This window comes from Pelophylax lessonae (assembly GCF_965119305.1).
Source record: "Pelophylax lessonae genome assembly, chromosome: 2".
In the NCBI taxonomy this organism is placed as follows: Eukaryota; Metazoa; Chordata; class Amphibia; order Anura; family Ranidae; genus Pelophylax; species Pelophylax lessonae.
The window spans coordinates 434,746,747-434,764,333 of record NC_138769.1 but is presented as its reverse complement, the minus strand read 5'-3'; the positions used below and the strand labels follow the sequence as shown (position 1 = coordinate 434,764,333).

Here is a 17,587-nt window from a genome sequence, read left to right as displayed (position 1 = left end):
TACCAGTAGTGACACTGACCCTAGCCAAATGAAAAACTAGTGGAAAACTGTCAGAAATGATGAGTAGGAAAAAAAAAAGTCAGTGGCCTCCACCTGCAAAACCATTCCTGTTTTGGAAGTTGACTCATTGTTGCCCATTTAGTGCACCTGTTGTTAATTTAATTAACACAAAAGCAGCTGAAACTGATTACCAACCTCCTCTGCTACCTAACTGACCAGATCAATATCCCAGGAGTTTAATTGACTTGATGCAATACATTGATTAAAAAGTGTTCCTTTAACCGGTTGCCGACCGGCGCACGACTATATACTGCGGCGGTCAGCCCCGGCCAGGCAGAGTGACGTATGGATACATCACTCGCCTGTCACTGACTTGCGAGCCAATTGCGGGCGGGCGCGCGCCCGCCGAGGCGCGCGTCCGTCGCGGCTCATTCACAGACAAGTCAGTGCATGTGACTGGCGGACCCAATGTCCGCCGGTCACACTACGATCGCTCCGGTGAAGGGAGAAAGGCGGAGCGGCTTATGTAAACAAGCCGCCCGTCATTCTCCCTGGTGTAAAAATGAAGATCAGACGGTTCTACTATGTAGGACCGTTGATCTTTTTTTTTACACCAATAGCAATGTCCCTGCACAGTTAGAAACACGCCCCTAGGACACACTTAACCCCTCCCTGTCCAATAAAGTTAACCCCTTCCCTGCCAGTGTCATTTTTGCAGTAACAGTGCATATATATAGCACTGATTACTGCAGTAATGTCACTGGTCCCCCCAAAAGTGTCAAAAATGTCAGTCAAGGGTCCGATCTGTCTGCCGCAATGTCGCAGTACCGCAAAAAAAAATCGCAGATCGCCGCCATTACTCGTTAAAAAAAAAAACACCAAAAATGACAAAAATCTTTCCCTTTGTTAGTAAACGCGATAACTTTTGCGCAAACCAATCAAAATACGCTTTTTGCGATTTTTTTTACCAAACATATGTAGCGTAAAACAATTTGCCCGAAAATGTTAAAAAATTTAGATTTTTACATTTTTTTGGGGGGGAATTTCATATAAAAAAAAAAGTGAAAAATATTGTTATTTTTGCAAAAATTACGCTCTTTTTTTGTTTATAGCGCATGATCAAAAAATCGCACAGGTGATCAAATACCACCAAAAGAAAGCTCTGTTTGTGGGAAAAAAAGGACGTGAAATTTGTTTAGGTACAGCGTCGCACGACCGCGCAATTGTCCGTCAAAGTCATGCAGTAAAAAATCGCAAAAAACCCCCTGGTCTTTTAGCAGCCAAATCCTCCGGGGCTTAAGTGGTTAATTTATTTGATCAGTGTACTTTGTGATAAAGTATGTATGAAAAAATTAGATGTTGGGAGAAATTTTATTTATTTTTTTTGGGGGGGGGGGGTGGATCAGAGGATTTTAGGAGGGGGGCTGCTGAAGTTGGAGCTTTCTTTAAAAGTAGACTAGAGATCACCCGGGAGGTGAGGAAAGGGTGCTGCCTGGGAACACATTTTTCCTTTTGTTGATCGAGGTGGGATACTTCCATAAAGCATTAGAGTGAACTGTCAAGTGGTCCTTTCGGCCATTATTTTACCAGTGTAGTATAATGCCAGGAAGAGCAGTGGGGTCTGCTCTGTCAAATCGCCAGAGGATTCAATTTTTCACTCATCTCTAATGTTAAAGATAAGCCCAGTGATTTCACATGCACTTTGCTATGCATCAATTAAAATTTGATCAAAAGGTACCTTAGCTCCTAGCTCATTATATTGCAGTTTTAATGCAGTTAGCCTCTCATCAAGATCTTTTGGGTTCTCAGTTTGCTGTTTCTGAACTATTTGACGACCAGTCTTTATCACTGTTTCCACTTCAGATTTGACTTCACTTAAAATTTTGTAAAGTTTCTGTAAAATAGAAAAACAGTTATTATTTTTAGGCATCTAAAAATTTATTAATCACATTAATAACTCTTAACATTGCATGCAACTACTGTAGGCTGTATACATTCTTAGTACACATGCTAATCTAGAAATTGTTGCCAAACAGTTTGAAGTCTATTCCCACAGTGTACCCTAAAACATTATACCAAGCACAAATAAAATGCTGTGTAATAAATGGTCATTCTGTCACTCAGTCAGTACTGCAACAGTTGATTGTAGCCATGTCTTACCCACAGCCTATTATACCTATTTTAGCAAATTATTTATATTTATTATACTATATGCAATAGAACATTTCAGTTGGAGCGGCTACTCCTCCACCTCCTGGTTTCTCTGCTTATCCTAAACATTTTTATAAAGTCATTGCAGCATGTTGGAGTTGGTTAAATGTTAATTGATTAAGACAATTCCTGGCAAAATATTGCCCTATTCTTGCAGGTTGAAGCAGTTTTTATTGCTGAATTCATTGATATTTTGTTATTGAAAACCAGAAGCCAGTAACATGCAACTTTGCATTTTCAAAGTTTGGCTTCACCTGTAGTTGTATTTCTCCATCTACAGTTTTTACTGAGGAAAGTGGGGGCATATTACAAAAATTTGTACAAGGCAAAATATAATGTCAGCAAGGAGAACAACCTGTGGTGTTGGTTGGATTGGATTCACCTAAAGGGCACATGCTGCTTGTTTAAAGGCGGTTCAATGCTGATATAAAAAAGCAGATGTCTGAATTATATCTTAATGTATCATGATTAAAATGTAAAAAAAAAAAAGTGCCAAGATTTGTATCCAATTTTTACCAGCGACACTGATTTAATTAAAAGTGGTAATGTACAAAATATTACAACTATTAATGCTGTGTACCAGATTTTGGAAGTGAATCATAAGCAGAGCATATTTAGGTTTGATTAATTTTTAGATAACACTTAAAAAATACCAAAACTGTTTAGAGGTGTTTTATATACTACAAAACCTCATAATATCAACCAGAAACATATTTGAAAGATTAACATTGGTTTATGTTCTGGAATAAATTTAAATACCATCATTAAACAAAATGAGAACATACAATGCCACAGTTCCATAAAAATAATCCCCCTCATGTTAGGCAAAATCAATTCTTTATGAAATATGCAAAAAAATAAAGGATACAGACAGTAAATGTAAAACAAGTCGTTCTAATTTTTGTCATCTTTCAAAAACAGTAGAAATTAATAGAAATAATAATGATATTAATAATACATTGAGTTGAATAACTGTAATAAGTGCATTTTTAGTATAGTTTATTGTTCAGGTTTTTTTTTTTTTTTGCTGAGAGTTGCTCAACAAACTTTACAGAATGTTAAATTCTTTATTACATTTTCTCTATAGTATATTCATTACTTCAAATCTATAAAATAGTATTGATTTAACATCAACAATTCATAACATTTTAATTAAAACAATCTGCATAATCTACCACTTGTTTTACAGAGCCACAGTGTAAAAAAAGGGAGATGGTATTTTAAACTCATCTTCAGCCTAAATGCTTTGCATAATTTACCCCTGGCTATGCTTACTGGACCCTTTAATGACCTCACAAACAAACAGATTAAATATACATTTGTCGTCTGCTGCTTCATTAAGCACAATAATTGAGAAATACACTAGTTAAAACCACAAAGTTCATAATACAATAGTATATAGGCTGCAGCAACTAAGGATTTCAAATGATAAGAAAGCTTATATAAATAACAAGTGTGTACAATCTAATGCTATGGACCAAATTATTATATAAATGCCTACCATGGTGAATTTTTAGATTGTGTTAGGAGGTCTGAAAGCATCTTTCAGAACTACAAATAAATAAACAGTATGTAACAAAGATGAAGTCTTATCGTGAAAAAAAAAAAGACAATTTAGCAATCAGGTGTAGATATTGGCACAGGCCATTTTATAATTCACTATAGTTTTTTTTTTTTTTTTTTTTTACATTGTAAAAGAATGGTAAAGGATTTGAGGAAGAAAAGCCTAGCAAATAATATATGTGTATGGATAATAAACTTTTTAAACATAAATGTAAACAGAACATTCTAACAATAAAATGCAGTTAGTACAAGAATTGGTATTTATTACAGTTCCTTTTTAATCTCTATAATAATAACAGCCTGGTGGATGGAAAAAAAGGCCTAGTTATCAAATGCTTGCATTGTATTTTGCTTTCAATTTTAGGGCAAGAGTCTACATAACATCACTACCTTATTTGCTCATACCTAGGGTAGTCAAATCTCTAACTAATATTGTTGCTACACTAAAAGACACATTTTCATTGTTCCTTATTGTATGAGAATTAACCTACCATGCAGTGATCCAGTTGAGTTTGGACAGCATCCTGCTCAACGCTTTCCAATTCCAGAACTGGTAACTCAAAGGACACTTCATCCAAAATTCTTTTAGATTCTATAAGACGCTGTTCAAAATTTGCTGGTTTTTGAAATAATCTAAACTTAGTGGAAACTTCTTGTAGTTTTTTCTAGAAAATTACATAATAAAATATGAAGAATATAGAAAAAAACATGAAATGCAAACAAATAATAAAAAGCATTTATTACACCAGTCACCTGTTCCGGTGTTAATCTACATTTTTATGAATTCACAAACACTGATAATTTAAGCAAGATATTTGAAAAAAATGTTTTGTCTTACTTTGCTATATCTTATTACCTAGTGCTTTGTCACATAGGACTGGATGTAACTACCAGAGGCGTATTCACATCGTTGAATGCTTAAAGAATATGTTTACCTTTGGGAACATGTTACATGTTCCACCTGATATTAGGGTGGAAAATTGAACATGTTCCCAGTGCTGCAGCTGCTGCCTGCTACCCCCCCCCCCCATGACAGCAGTACAGGGGGAAGTTCCCTGTACTAGCTGTCACAGTTCGAAACAAGCACCTTGGTAGTTTACTGAGTCTTCCTGTCAGGGAGTATCAGCTTTCCCGTATGGGATGTACTGCTGATTGCTGGTGCAATGCTTTCCAGGCTCCTACTACAAAAAATTATAAATGTACATTTTTTTACCTGCAAAAAACTGCATTTATACTTTTTTTTTAAGAAAGTGAACTTATCATTTAGGTCAGTGCTCAAATGCCAACTTGGAGGAATGAAACTAATTAGGCTTTGATAACAAAATACTGCTCAAGTTCAAGTGATTGACAATAGAAATTAAAATGTTCTCAATCTCTGAAATAACGCACAGGCTGAAAAAGTTGAACTACAGTATGTAACTGTCTTTACATATTTGCATATACTTGAGGCACTGCCTGTATCTCCTACTTTTAACAATAAAAAAAATACTTACCTGAGCAATTTCAATCTGTAATAAAACTTTTTTAGACATTTCCTTTCCTTGGATTCTTTTTTTCATCTCATCCAAACTAATCTCATGGCTTAATAACTCCGACTGTATTTTCTAATGAAACAATAGATAAGCATTAGGTTATGTTGCATACAGTATGTATTATCTAGAATTTTTTTAACAACTAGAAGTAACAATATAGGAAGTAAAAAGTTGATATGGAAAATTATGTTTTGTAGAATTGTATTTTATGAGATTTTTTTAAAAGTGTAAAATCCCTAGTTGCCTTAACACCAATGCTAAAGTAGTTTGTTGAGGGTGGATCTCAATTCCTGTACAAAAAAATGATTGCATTGTTTGCTGACATTTGGAATATAGTCTGTGCTACATGCTCATTGGGCTCAATGGGAACTTAAAAGAGAAGTTTTATTTTAGATGCAGCATTGGTCTGATGCTGCGTCTGTCCCCAGCCAGCTCTAAAACTGAGAACTGAATGATCAAACACCACTGTCAGTTCTTAGGGCTCTGTGAGCAGAGAGCTGGTGACTCACAGGAGCGCTGGGCTGTGGATGGGGTGGAAGCGGCTGGATCAGGCTCTCAGTGGCTCGCTGAGAGGATGAGCCAGGTGCCAGTGCAGGCATATGGGTGGATTACAACTATATGGTCACAATCTTTTTCCAGCCTGGTCTGGCCATGTGACATCAGTCAACAGCAGGCTTTAGCCTACTGTCGGCTGAAAATGGGCCACAGGAGTACAGAACGAACTGCACTCCTGTGAACCACAGGAGAAGTACAGCCAAACAAGCTCTCAGTAGTATCCAAAAGCAATGCATCATACTTAAAATGCAGCCTCTAAAGTTCATCCATAATAGATTGTTAAAATAAATAGAAATCTAAAGAAATTAAGCTTCAAATGCTTAAAAAGCAATTCCCATGTACATAAGCCATTTAAAAAGCTAATATATCGAGGGAGGGAGGTAATAAACTAACAGTAGTAACTCTGTTTATTACCACTGAGGTGTCGGCAACCATGCTTTGGTTTATTTTTAGTCCCATATGTCTCAAGTCTGCAAGTCTTCCCTGAAAGTCTTACACCCAACAGTTGGCTTTTTAGTCTAGTTATCAGTATTGATCACAGCTTATGAAAAATCATCTTCCAAATCCATCTATGTGTTAAATTTCTTTGATAAAAGTAACAAATATAAATCACTCTTTCTAACAAAAACTATTGGTTATTATTCGATTTACATCCTATATTTACATTAGATTTACATCCTAGCAACATTTAATGATTTATGAATACTTTTATTGCATCCTATATAAATACAATTCTTTACTTGTATTATTATCAGCAATAAAATTATTTAAAATAAAAGGTAATATCTACCAAACATTTTAAGATTGTATTTAAACTCTAATAAAATAAATCTAGGATCTACACAAAAATATTGTTGCTTTGGAAACCTCAAATATGACACAAAAGAAAACTTTTCACTGTATACAACATTTTGCAGCATATAAAGTCATTTCTACTAACATTATATTTTGTGTATATTCCTGCTATCTCCTGTGCCTGTTAGTAAATGGAATGAGTTTTTGAATAGTGTTCACATATTATTTGATTCTGATCAGAGTAGCAAATGTAGCAGTCAGAATCAGAGCTCTGTGACTATAACTGGTGCTGAGGTATGAATTGTGGTCTGTTTATTATTTTCTGGCTTTTTCAGTTTACTGAGTCATGTATTCTGAACCTGTAGCCTCTTCCAGAAGTAATCACTGCTTGTCAGATGAGAATTAATAATTCAGTAGGAATTTTTGTCTGCTTGGTACTATTCATTTAGCTTACCCCACATTCCCTTTTTTGATAGTCTCCAATGGGTTTATTTGTTATGGAAGTGCAAAGAGCTAAGATGGTGTGCTAAGTACACTTTGTCACAGAAACCAATCACATTTCAGTTTACTGTAGTCTTATTTTTTAAGATTATTTCTTCCTGGTTGTTAGGAATTAAAATCTTCATTTTTTGCACTGCCTTTTTGAATAGGCATAGTTATGCATGCATATGTCTGTGAGCATGTTGTTTATCTGAAATGCTAATAATTTTTACAAGGAATTTATAATTATTGGTTTTAACCACAGTAATCTTTTCTAAAAACAATTATTGAGTCACTGACTAAAAACAATGAAAAAATTGAGTTCTATCTTCACTCTGACTTTCCTGAACCATATGGTTTAGGCCAAGGGTTTTTAGAAGCATTTGAGGCAGTGTCAGCAAGACAAATAGCCTTTTCAGAAGGAGATTAGATTAAAAGGTAGGATCACCTTTAAAAAAATGTTATACGTTCATGTAAAGGGGCCCAATGTCACTAAAATGGACTATGCACAATCTAAAATTTCAGTGCCCTCATTACACTCGCCCCCAGCAAAGCTGCTACTCCCATTCATTATTTCAAAAACCACATTTACAGTACTGTCCCCCCATCCTAATTTCACTTGGTACTGATAAAATACTCCTGTTTGTGACATGCCCATTCTCATGATGCCATGCTCCAGTTCTCTCCCTGTTCTAGCACGCACTCTGCAGCTTTGTCCTGCCCCCCCAGCATGAGACTGAGCAGGGCCTGCTTACATGCAGCCAGTAATATATACAGTGCAGTGTGTTTTCCTGATTCAGCATGTGCAGCAATCACCTGCTTTCCCAAAGTTCAATATGCTTACCGGCTATTCTGTAGTGCAGTGTTTACCCATGCTTAACTGGAGTGCAGTAATCAAAGAGAGAGATAGAAAGAGAGAGACAGAGAGAGAAAGAGAGATAAAGAGAGAAAGAGAGAGCGAGGGAGAGAGAGAGAGATGCAGAGGAATAGATGCAGAGAGAGAGAGATAGAGAAAGAACAATGCCCAGAGAGAGAGAGAGAGATTCACGCAGAGAAAGAGACACAAAGAGAGAAAGAGACAGAGAATCAGAGGGACACACACTCAGAAAGACAAACACAAAGAGAAAGACCCAGAGAGAAAGAGAGAGAGGCAGAGAGAGAGAGAGAGAGAAAGAGAGAAAGATAGGCAGAGAGAAATATAAACAGAGAGAAAGATAGAGAGGAAGAGCGAGAGAGACAGAAAGACAGAGAGAAAGAGAGAAAACACACACACAGAAATTAAGACAGACAGGGAGAGGCAAGAGACACACACACACACACAAAGAGAGACACAGAGAGAGAAGGAGTGAGAGCTAGATACAGAAGGAGAGAGCTACAGAGAGAGTAAGAAGACCCCAAACCTCTCTAAAACAACAACAATATAACCAACCCAAAAACAGGGCCAAGGAGATGGCAATAATAAACATCAAGACCACCACAAAGTAGAGAAATGGAGGAGTTAAGGACCCTTTTCATCACATTAAGCAATAAACGATGTGACTAAGGCAACAAGGACAGTGACAACCACTCACAATTCTGTTTGTCCCAGGCAATTTGTTTATTACAAGGTATATAAACACAAAATTGCATAATTAATTATCAGTAGCTAGAACATTCCGGGTATGAATGCTTCAGCCTTTGTATCCAAATTAAATGACCCAGACTTTAAACAAAAATGTACAGTTTTTTGGTGCAAAGCACCCGTGACCTGCGCTCGGAGTGGTGTGAACTTTAGTCCACCTTATTAAGGTATTAAAGGTATTTCTGTAGCTGTGGACACGTCGACCCAGGAAAAATGCTACGGCCTTGCTGCCCCTTACACGACCAGGGAAGTCTGGAAACACTGTAACAACAAACAAACACAAGGGCGCACTGGCCTAGTGCATTATCATTTAGATGGTTTAGATGGTTTATTTAGAAAATAGGATTAAAAATACTCACAAACGAGTTCTTGTTAAAAGCATGTCACGTTCCTTTTGTGACATGCTTTTAACAAGAACTCGTTTGTGAGTATTTTTAATCCTATTTTTTAAATAAACCATCTAAATCAGTCATGTCCAAAGTCCGGCCCGCGGGCCAGTTGCGGCCCGTCCTTTACTTCCATACGGCCCCCAGAGACACGGCTGATCAATGTCTCTCTGTGTCTGAGCCATCGCACATCCCTGCCCCAATGCCGATGCGATGGGGCGGGGGGCGGAGCGGAACTCGGGAGCAGCCGAGCTGCCGAGGGAGGCCCGCCCCCGCTCTGCTCTATGTGCCTGACGCCGCCCACGACGAGGGAATGCAGAAGGAATGCTGAAGGAATTTGAAATCTGCATTCCTTCTCTCACCACACAGCCACCTGTAGAAGCCCCGTGTGGAGCTGCCTGAGGAGGTCTACTTCCTGTCTTAGTAAGTGCGATTTTATCCATAAAGCCCTGATGCTTCATATATTTCCATATATAAATATATATATATATATATATATATATATATATATATATATATATATATATATATATATATGTATATATATATATATATAAATATGTGTGTGTGTATATATATATATATATATATATATAAATATGTGTGTATATATATATGTATATTATGTAAAAAAAAAAAGTCCAGGAAGCAGCGCCGAGAGGTAGAAGGGGCGGGTGGCGCCAGGACTTCCGATGACAGCGCGTCCTTCCTTCTCCTTTTCCCCGCCTGCCCCCTTCTACCTCTCAGCGCTGCTTCCTGGACTTTTTTAAAAGTGATTTGGATAGTGTCAATGGCGCTGGCGAGGCTGCAATTATGGGTACTGCGCTGGCGAGGCTGCAATTATGGGTACTGCGCTGGCAAGACTGCAATTATGGGCACTGCGCTGGCAAGGCTGCAAATATGGGCACTGTGCTGGCAAGGCTGCAAATATGGGCACTGTGTTGGCAAGGCTGCATGTATGGACACTGTGCTGGCAAGGCTGCAATTATGGGCACTGCGCTGGCGAGGCTGCATGTATGGACACTGCACTGGCGAGGCTGAAATTATGTACACTGCGCTGGTGAGGCTGCATGTATGGACACTGGGCTGGCGAGGCTGCAATTATGGGCACTGCGCTGGCGAGGCTGCATGTATGGGCACTGCGCTGGCGATTTGTACTTAATTTTAAATGTCAGGCAAAATGGTCGGCCCTCACGCATGTTCACTTCGTCAAGTCTGGCCCTCTTTGAAAAAAGTTTGGACACCACTGATCTAAATGATAATGCACTAGGCCAGTGCGCCCTGTGTTTGTTTGTTTAAACAAAAATGACATGAGATTGACATTCAAATCTCCTGGAAACATGGGCCTGGGCACAGGATGTACCTACTGGCTACAATGAATTCTCTGCCCCTGTACAGAGGGATAGAAACATCAAACAGGGTCAATATTCAGCAGGATCACTAATCTGGTATAAGGAGGAGCTACACTTGAGCATTAGAGCAACAGAAGAGGAGAGAGCCACATCTGGATAAGAATAGGCAGTTCCACCCTCACCGCTCAGTCTGACATCTACCTGTGTGCAGCATACATTGCCCCACTAGAGTTCCCCATAGTTCAGACTAGATGCCTATGAGGTCTTACAAAGTGAGGTCATCCACTTACATTCACTAGGACAAGTGTTCATCTTTGGAGACCTCAACACTAGGACAGGAAAGGAAAATGACTATATAACTCCTGATGGCAACACATAGATACAGAGTTCCAAAAAATTACTGTCAATAATTAATACAAACACAAAGAAACAGCTGTGATGGTACAATCAACAAGAATGGAAGAAAACTTCTGAATTTATGTTGGAGTATAGAGCTCTTTATCCTCAATGGCCGAATGAAGGAAGATACAAATATGCTCCAATGTAGGGAACAGTGTGCTGGACTATACCATCACAGATAAGACCTCATTTGAAAATGCATTTAGAGTCACTCCATAAACACACGTCAGACCACAGCCAACTATTGCTATATATAAAAGCTTCAAACAAACCATCTCCAAAACTCTATCAGACTTCTCTTTGCAACCCATCACCATCATTTAAATGTTCCTAACAGACTACTGCAAAATACAAAGAGGTAATTTACAGACCTGACAGCTTAAAAACTTCCAAAACAACACCTATGAGGTAAGCCTACGTGGTGGGACCTGAGCTGCAAAGGACTTCCACAAAATATTACACACCATTATAGAAACAGCTCAGCTGAGAAAAGTTAACTATAGTAAACATCTAACAAACAAGCCAATAAATGGTTTGACAGAGAATACAAAGCAAAAAGGAACACCTTATGGACAGTCTTCAATAATAAACTCCAAAGACGCTGACAGCACTGATCCAAGGATAGCCCAGGGCAAATTACAGAAAAAATACAAACAAACTCTTAAAGCGGAGTTCCGGCGTCGGGGGTCAAATTTAGATAAAAATACCCCTGGGACATCAGGGCTAGTACATTCCACAATGGATAGCCTCTGAACTGTCCCGGGTCACACTTACCCGTAAGAAGAAATACTTACCTTGAAAAGTTCTTCTCCAGCGCTGCCATCACAGGTGTGGGCAGCTGAAGCCAGTGCAGCCTCTTCTGTGGCCTCTTCGGTGACGTCGGAGTCCCACCAGGCATGCCCAGAAGCTGTTTAGCAGGGAATGCCGCGCCTGAACCAGAAGTGACAAGCAGGGCCGGTGCAGGCGCATTGACTCCTGGGAGCGATGACGTTCAGCTCCCGGGAGTCATCGCAAACTGGAAAAGACAGCGCGGGCTGCAGCCGCAGAGGGAGGAAGTGGAAGGAAGGTGAGTATATTTTTTTCAATATCAAGATAAGTGACCAAAAAAAAATTAATTGTGAGCATCAATTTCTTTTTCAGGTGGCCCTCAGCAAGCGGATGGCCCAACATTTTTTTCTTTTCGATTTTGAGGCCGGAACTCCGCTTTAAATAGAAAACTCAAAACTTCACCTCCAACTACCTGCAACAAATGGAAGTGGCACTTCAGGAAAACTCTATTGGCTCAGCAACCAAGAAAAAATAACCTCCACATCCAAAATAGAGACATTTGGCTCCACTACTTTAACAACCTCTACAAAGATAATCCATAAGGGACACTAACTGTGGAACAAAAATTCTTCATCAAAAGAATCAAAAGATTAGATGATATATAAAAGAAAAAATCAAGGATTTCTAAAATCCCTTAGATGTACCAGTTACACTAGAAGAAATAACAGAGAAAATCCAACACCTATAAGCTAAAAAAGCCAGTAGGATGGATGGAATTCTGCCAGAAATGATTAACTTCTTCCCACCTGGCAACTGCATATAAACGGCCGGGTAGGCACTTCCTCCTTCTGCGTGGACGTGCCTGAACATCCCTGAAAAGGAGCGTGCCTGCGCGATTCTGGTGTGCCTGGGTTCCACAGAAACAGCACATCACCACTCGGCAGGAGGGCTCTGTGATTGGCCCTCCTGATCACATGATGGCTGTGTCCAATCACAACCATTGTGTAATGTAAACAATGTAATGTGACAGCGATTGGACATCTATCAACATGGCTAAAAAAATGATTTAGCAGCGATGAGGCTTTCCATATACTCCATATGTCTGACGAGAGTAGTGAGGAACTCTCTTTGTCAGACTTGGATAGTGAGTATAATGAAAACTAAGGACAGAATGCAAACAAAGAGGCCCAGGAGATTTGAGGAGGTGCAGGCATCCACCAGCAGCTCAAAAAATCCTGAGGCATCCACCAGCAGCGAAATAAATCTTGAGGCATCCACCAGCAGCACAATAAAACCCGTGGCAAGTACCAGCATTGCAGCACTCCCAGCAGAACCTGTATATACCCCTTTTACAGTGCAGCCAGGCTCCCAGATACAAATAGAAAATGTAACCCCAATTTATTATTTCCATTTATTTTTCACGGATGATCTGCTGAATTACGTTGTGGAGCAGTGTAATCTGTATGCACTCCCGATTCTTCCTATGCCCGCCCTTTTGTTTGGAAACCGCTCACCATCAAAGAATTTGAAATTTTCCTTGGACTAACCCTGAACATGGGACTGAAAAAAAAAATGAACTCTATGCCTACTGGTCTACCCAACCTATTCATTATTTGCTAGTCTACTCTTTGATGCCAAGAACCCATTATGAAATAATAATGAGATTTTTACATTTCAATAATAATGCCCAGTGCCTCCCACAAAATCATCCCAATTAAAATCTCAAAATTCGGCCCCTGATAATTTTTTTTTTTGCTCTAGCTTCAAGAAAATGTTTAATCCCGATAAAAATATTTGTGTAGATGAATCCCTAGTCTACTTCACCAAAAGACTTGGCATCAAGCAATAACTCCCTAGTAAACAGGCCAAATATGGGGTAAAATTTTACAAGGCATGAGACAGGGCCATTGGTTAAAACTATGATTTCTAAATTATTGAGGGAAAGGACAGACAGCTAACCCCCCCCCCCCCCCCCCCGGATGCCCTATCTATATGGGGACAAGTGGCAAAATTGTTTGGCAACTGATAAAACTGGTGTTTGGGAAGGGTTACCACCAATATGTGGATAATTTCTACACTTCTCTACCACTTTTCTGCCATCGCTACCTGAAGAGGGATATGGCCTGTGGGACAGCATGGACCAACCGCAAGGGCTTCCCACAAAGATTAGTCATCATTAAATTGAAACAGGGGAAAGGCCAGTATGTAGAATGAAGAGGTACTAGCCCTAAAGTGGAGAGATAAATGAGATGTGTACATCCTTTCCACAATACATGAGGACACCTTGGCGGAACTTCAGACAAGACAAGGTCCTATCCAGAAGCCAAAATGTGCACAGGAATTCATGGGGGGGGGGTGGATGTAAATGACCAGCTAATTCAGCCCTACTTGGCCACCAAGAGATCACTGTTTTGGTATAAGGAAGTCACCATTTATTTGTTTCCACTAGCCATGTTCTATTCATATGTTATCTTTTACAAGTGCCCATAAAGATCATTAATCTACCTAAAATTTCAAGAGGATGTTATCACAGCCCTTCTCTATCCACATGGCCATGCCCCTGAACAAATTCATTAGCCAGACATCATGAAAGGCACTTCCCCGATATCCTCCTTCTTACCCAAACCGGCCTGCAAACCCCCCAAAAAATATAGTGTATGTTCAAGTAAAGGAATTTGCTGTGAGACCCATACTACTGTCCCCATAGTGCTTCCCAGACAGGTCTCTGTATTAGAGAGTACTATTGGATCTATTACACCTCTCTACAGTGAAGTATATGTAAAGGGAAGATATTTTTTCAGTTTCCACTATCTGATATTTCTGTGTATGGCACCGACTGTTTATCGACTGTAAAGTAAGATACTTTTCCAGTTTCCACTATCTGCTATTTCTGTGTCTGTTTGTCAACTATGCCTCTGCCAACCATGTTTCTGTCTCCCACCTAATTTGACGTCGGACTGTTAAATGACCATGCCTTTTTGCCTGCCTCCTGAACAAATCGTTTACCCTGCCACTGTAATTGTGGGATTCAAGACAGCAATGAGGTCTCACATATTTGAGGAGCTCCAGAATAGACTTTCCGAGTGGAGAAAACTTTTTGGGCTTTTTTCGGGTTTTTGCTTTCTTGGATTAGGGTCTGGAGACTCGGAGGCTTCGAAGAAATTTGGACGGGAAGAAGCCTCTACCCCTGTCCTTATGTCAGGAGACTAGCCAGAGGAGAGTTGCCCGTAGGCCTGGCACGGTGGCCAATTTCCAATATGCGCGCACGCGTATTGCGAACGCACGTTCACTATGGCAAAGACGTGTGTGTGCTGGCTCACGCAATGCTTGTCAGATCTTGGCACCCTCTGGCCTTTAAAAGAGGGACCGCAGCACATGGACATTGCTGACTGATCTTCAGCTTCCTGCTTCCTGTTCCTGTGTGTGTGCTTATGCTTCTGATCATCTGTTACCGACCCGGCCTGCCTTTAGATACCTCTTGTCATTCCCCCAGCTCTGACCTCGGATAGCCCACAGATCTGCTCTTGTCTCTTGTCCTGTGTATGACTTCGGCTTGCCTGATCACGTCCCTGCTCTTCTGTCTGCTGACTAATGGCTTACTGACCTTGGCATCCATCTCCGACTACGTTTCCTGCTTCACCCTGTCTGCTGTGATCCACCCTGGTGCCTACCTGCAATACCCAGCCTGCTGTACCCACCTTCAGTACTTACCTGTTCCTCCAGCCTGCAATACCTATTTACCATATCCAGCTTACTGGAGCCACTACAATCTGTTTCCTGCTGTGTGCAGTCTGCACCATCATCAGCTCCACTGGGTCCTACTGCTCACCTCATCTGGTATCCACCTGCTGAGAGATCTCCACACCTGCATCTCTTATCTGTGGCACAGCCGGCAATCCCTGCTTCTTTGGGCTTCGTGTTTCCTGTTTCCACCTTCAGGGACACCGAGTACCTAGCTGCAAGGAGAGCCCTCTCAGCATTTCGGCTTCAGGACCAGCTTCATGACACCTTACCTGACCAAGGCCCTAAGCCTTATAGTGCTGCCTGCTGCTACCTGAACTGGCCATGCCTCTGCCTGCCACCTGAACTGGCCTTGCCTCTGCCTGCCACCTGAACTGCCTGCTTTTAGATCATGTTCTTGCCTACTGCCAGGACCAATACTTTGACATATCTCTGCCTGCTGCCTGGAAAATTCCTTTGGTTGTATGGGCCAATGCCTTTCCTGTGCTGGGACATGCTGAATAATTGTATTTTTGTACTTACTTGTAAAATCCACTTCTTGGAGTACAACACGTGACACAGAGCAGGCTATAAATCATGACTGCCTGGGTTATGCATCACCTTTAGGTGAATGGACACTGGCAGAAGAAATAGAAAGTTAGTTCCCCTATATAACTCTTCCTACTAAGGAAGATCATTAGTTTTGCAGCAGGAAATGTATGTAAGAGGGCAGGGACCTCTGTGTTCTGTAATGTTTTCCAAGAAACGGAGTAATGCACGTGAGAGGAAGGGGAAACAGTAGCCACCATGAGGGGCAAAGAAACCACTACCAAGCCCAAAAATTACTGTGGCCAAGGATAAACAATAAACCCAGCTGTCTGATTGCAGCAGACACTTTCAAATACATCTTGACAGCCCTAACCATATTAAATGTGTGAAAAGCTTTGTCTTCCAGCGACTGAGTCCTGGGAAAAAAAAAAGGCAAACTATGTCTTGATTAAGATGGAGAAACCTTCAGCAAAAAGGACATCTGAGGTCGAAGGACCACCCTGTCATAGCAGAGTATCAAAAACAGTTATTTGCAAGAAAAGACTGCTCAACCTGACACTCTCCTTGCCAAAGTACTAGTAACCACCTTCTAAGCAAAAATAACTAATAGAATTAAATCTAAAGGTGGTATCTGTAAAACTGAAGTTCCATGGTGACAAAGGTGACCGGACTGAAGGCACCATGTGTGTGACAGCTTGAACAAAAGTACACACTAAAAGAAGAGAAGCTATCTCGCTTTCAAAATAGCCAAGGCTAAAAGTGTCCCTTGATCATACCCAGGGCCAGCAGCATATCTACTCCAGATTGGAGGAAAGTCAAAGTCTGGGCCATCCAGAATGGTCTTCAGTTATCAGTGGTGTACCCCAAGGTTCACTGTTGGAAGCCTTACTTTTTAACATATTTATAAATGATATAGGTTTACAAAGCAAGCAAAATCCTTTTTATTAGGAGAGGTATGTACTGCAGAGAGAGAACGAGAGACATAATGTACCCCTGTAATCATCATTAGTAAGACCTCATCCAGAATACGCAGTTTAGTTTTTGGCACCAGTTTACAAAAAGGATATTGTGGTACTGGAGAAAGTGCAGAAAAAGGAAACCAAACTAATAATAGGATTGGAGCAGCTCAGCAATGAGGAAAGATTAGCTGAACTAAATGTATGCTATCTTGAGAAGAGGAGATTAGGGGGGATATCATCAACATGTATAAATACCTAAGTGGTCCATATAGTGAACTTGGTGTTTAGGGATGAGCGAGCAGTTTGGCCCATGCATGAGTTTGGGCCGAACATTTGCCTGTCCGGCCATTCGCCAAACACCCCAATTTGCAAGGTGTTCCCTGGGTGTTCGCCCCGACAAACACCCTGCAATACACTGAGTGCTGAACACTCTGATTGGGCAAAGCTTTTCCCAATCAAGATGTATTGTAAGCTGGTTGTTAAGGAGCAGAGCCGGGAAGCCTTTTTCCAAATATGGAAAGGCTTTTTCACAGTAAGAGCTGTGGAAATGTGGAATTGACTCCCTCAAGAGCTAGTTCTGGCCAGCTCAGTAGATTATTTAAAAAAAAAAGGCATGGATTCTTTCCTATATTCATACAAAATATTTTAACTGGATACTAATATTTATAGGCAGAGTAGATCAAGGGAATATCCAAAT

At 40.3% G+C, this 17,587-nt stretch overlaps 1 protein-coding gene across 1 annotated transcript in view; it reads right to left on the bottom strand.

Annotated features, from left to right (window-relative positions):
- DMD (dystrophin) overlaps positions 1–17,587 on the bottom strand; it is a 3,625,631-nt gene that overhangs the window by 2,026,695 nt on the left and 1,581,349 nt on the right. The window contains exons 31-33 of the mRNA XM_082246191.1: positions 5,268–5,378; positions 4,266–4,439; positions 1,739–1,894 (exon numbers count right to left, since the gene is read on the bottom strand). Of these exons, the coding sequence (XP_082102317.1) occupies positions 1,739–1,894; positions 4,266–4,439; positions 5,268–5,378 (441 nt within the window). The remainder of the gene's footprint in view (positions 1–1,738; positions 1,895–4,265; positions 4,440–5,267; positions 5,379–17,587) is intronic.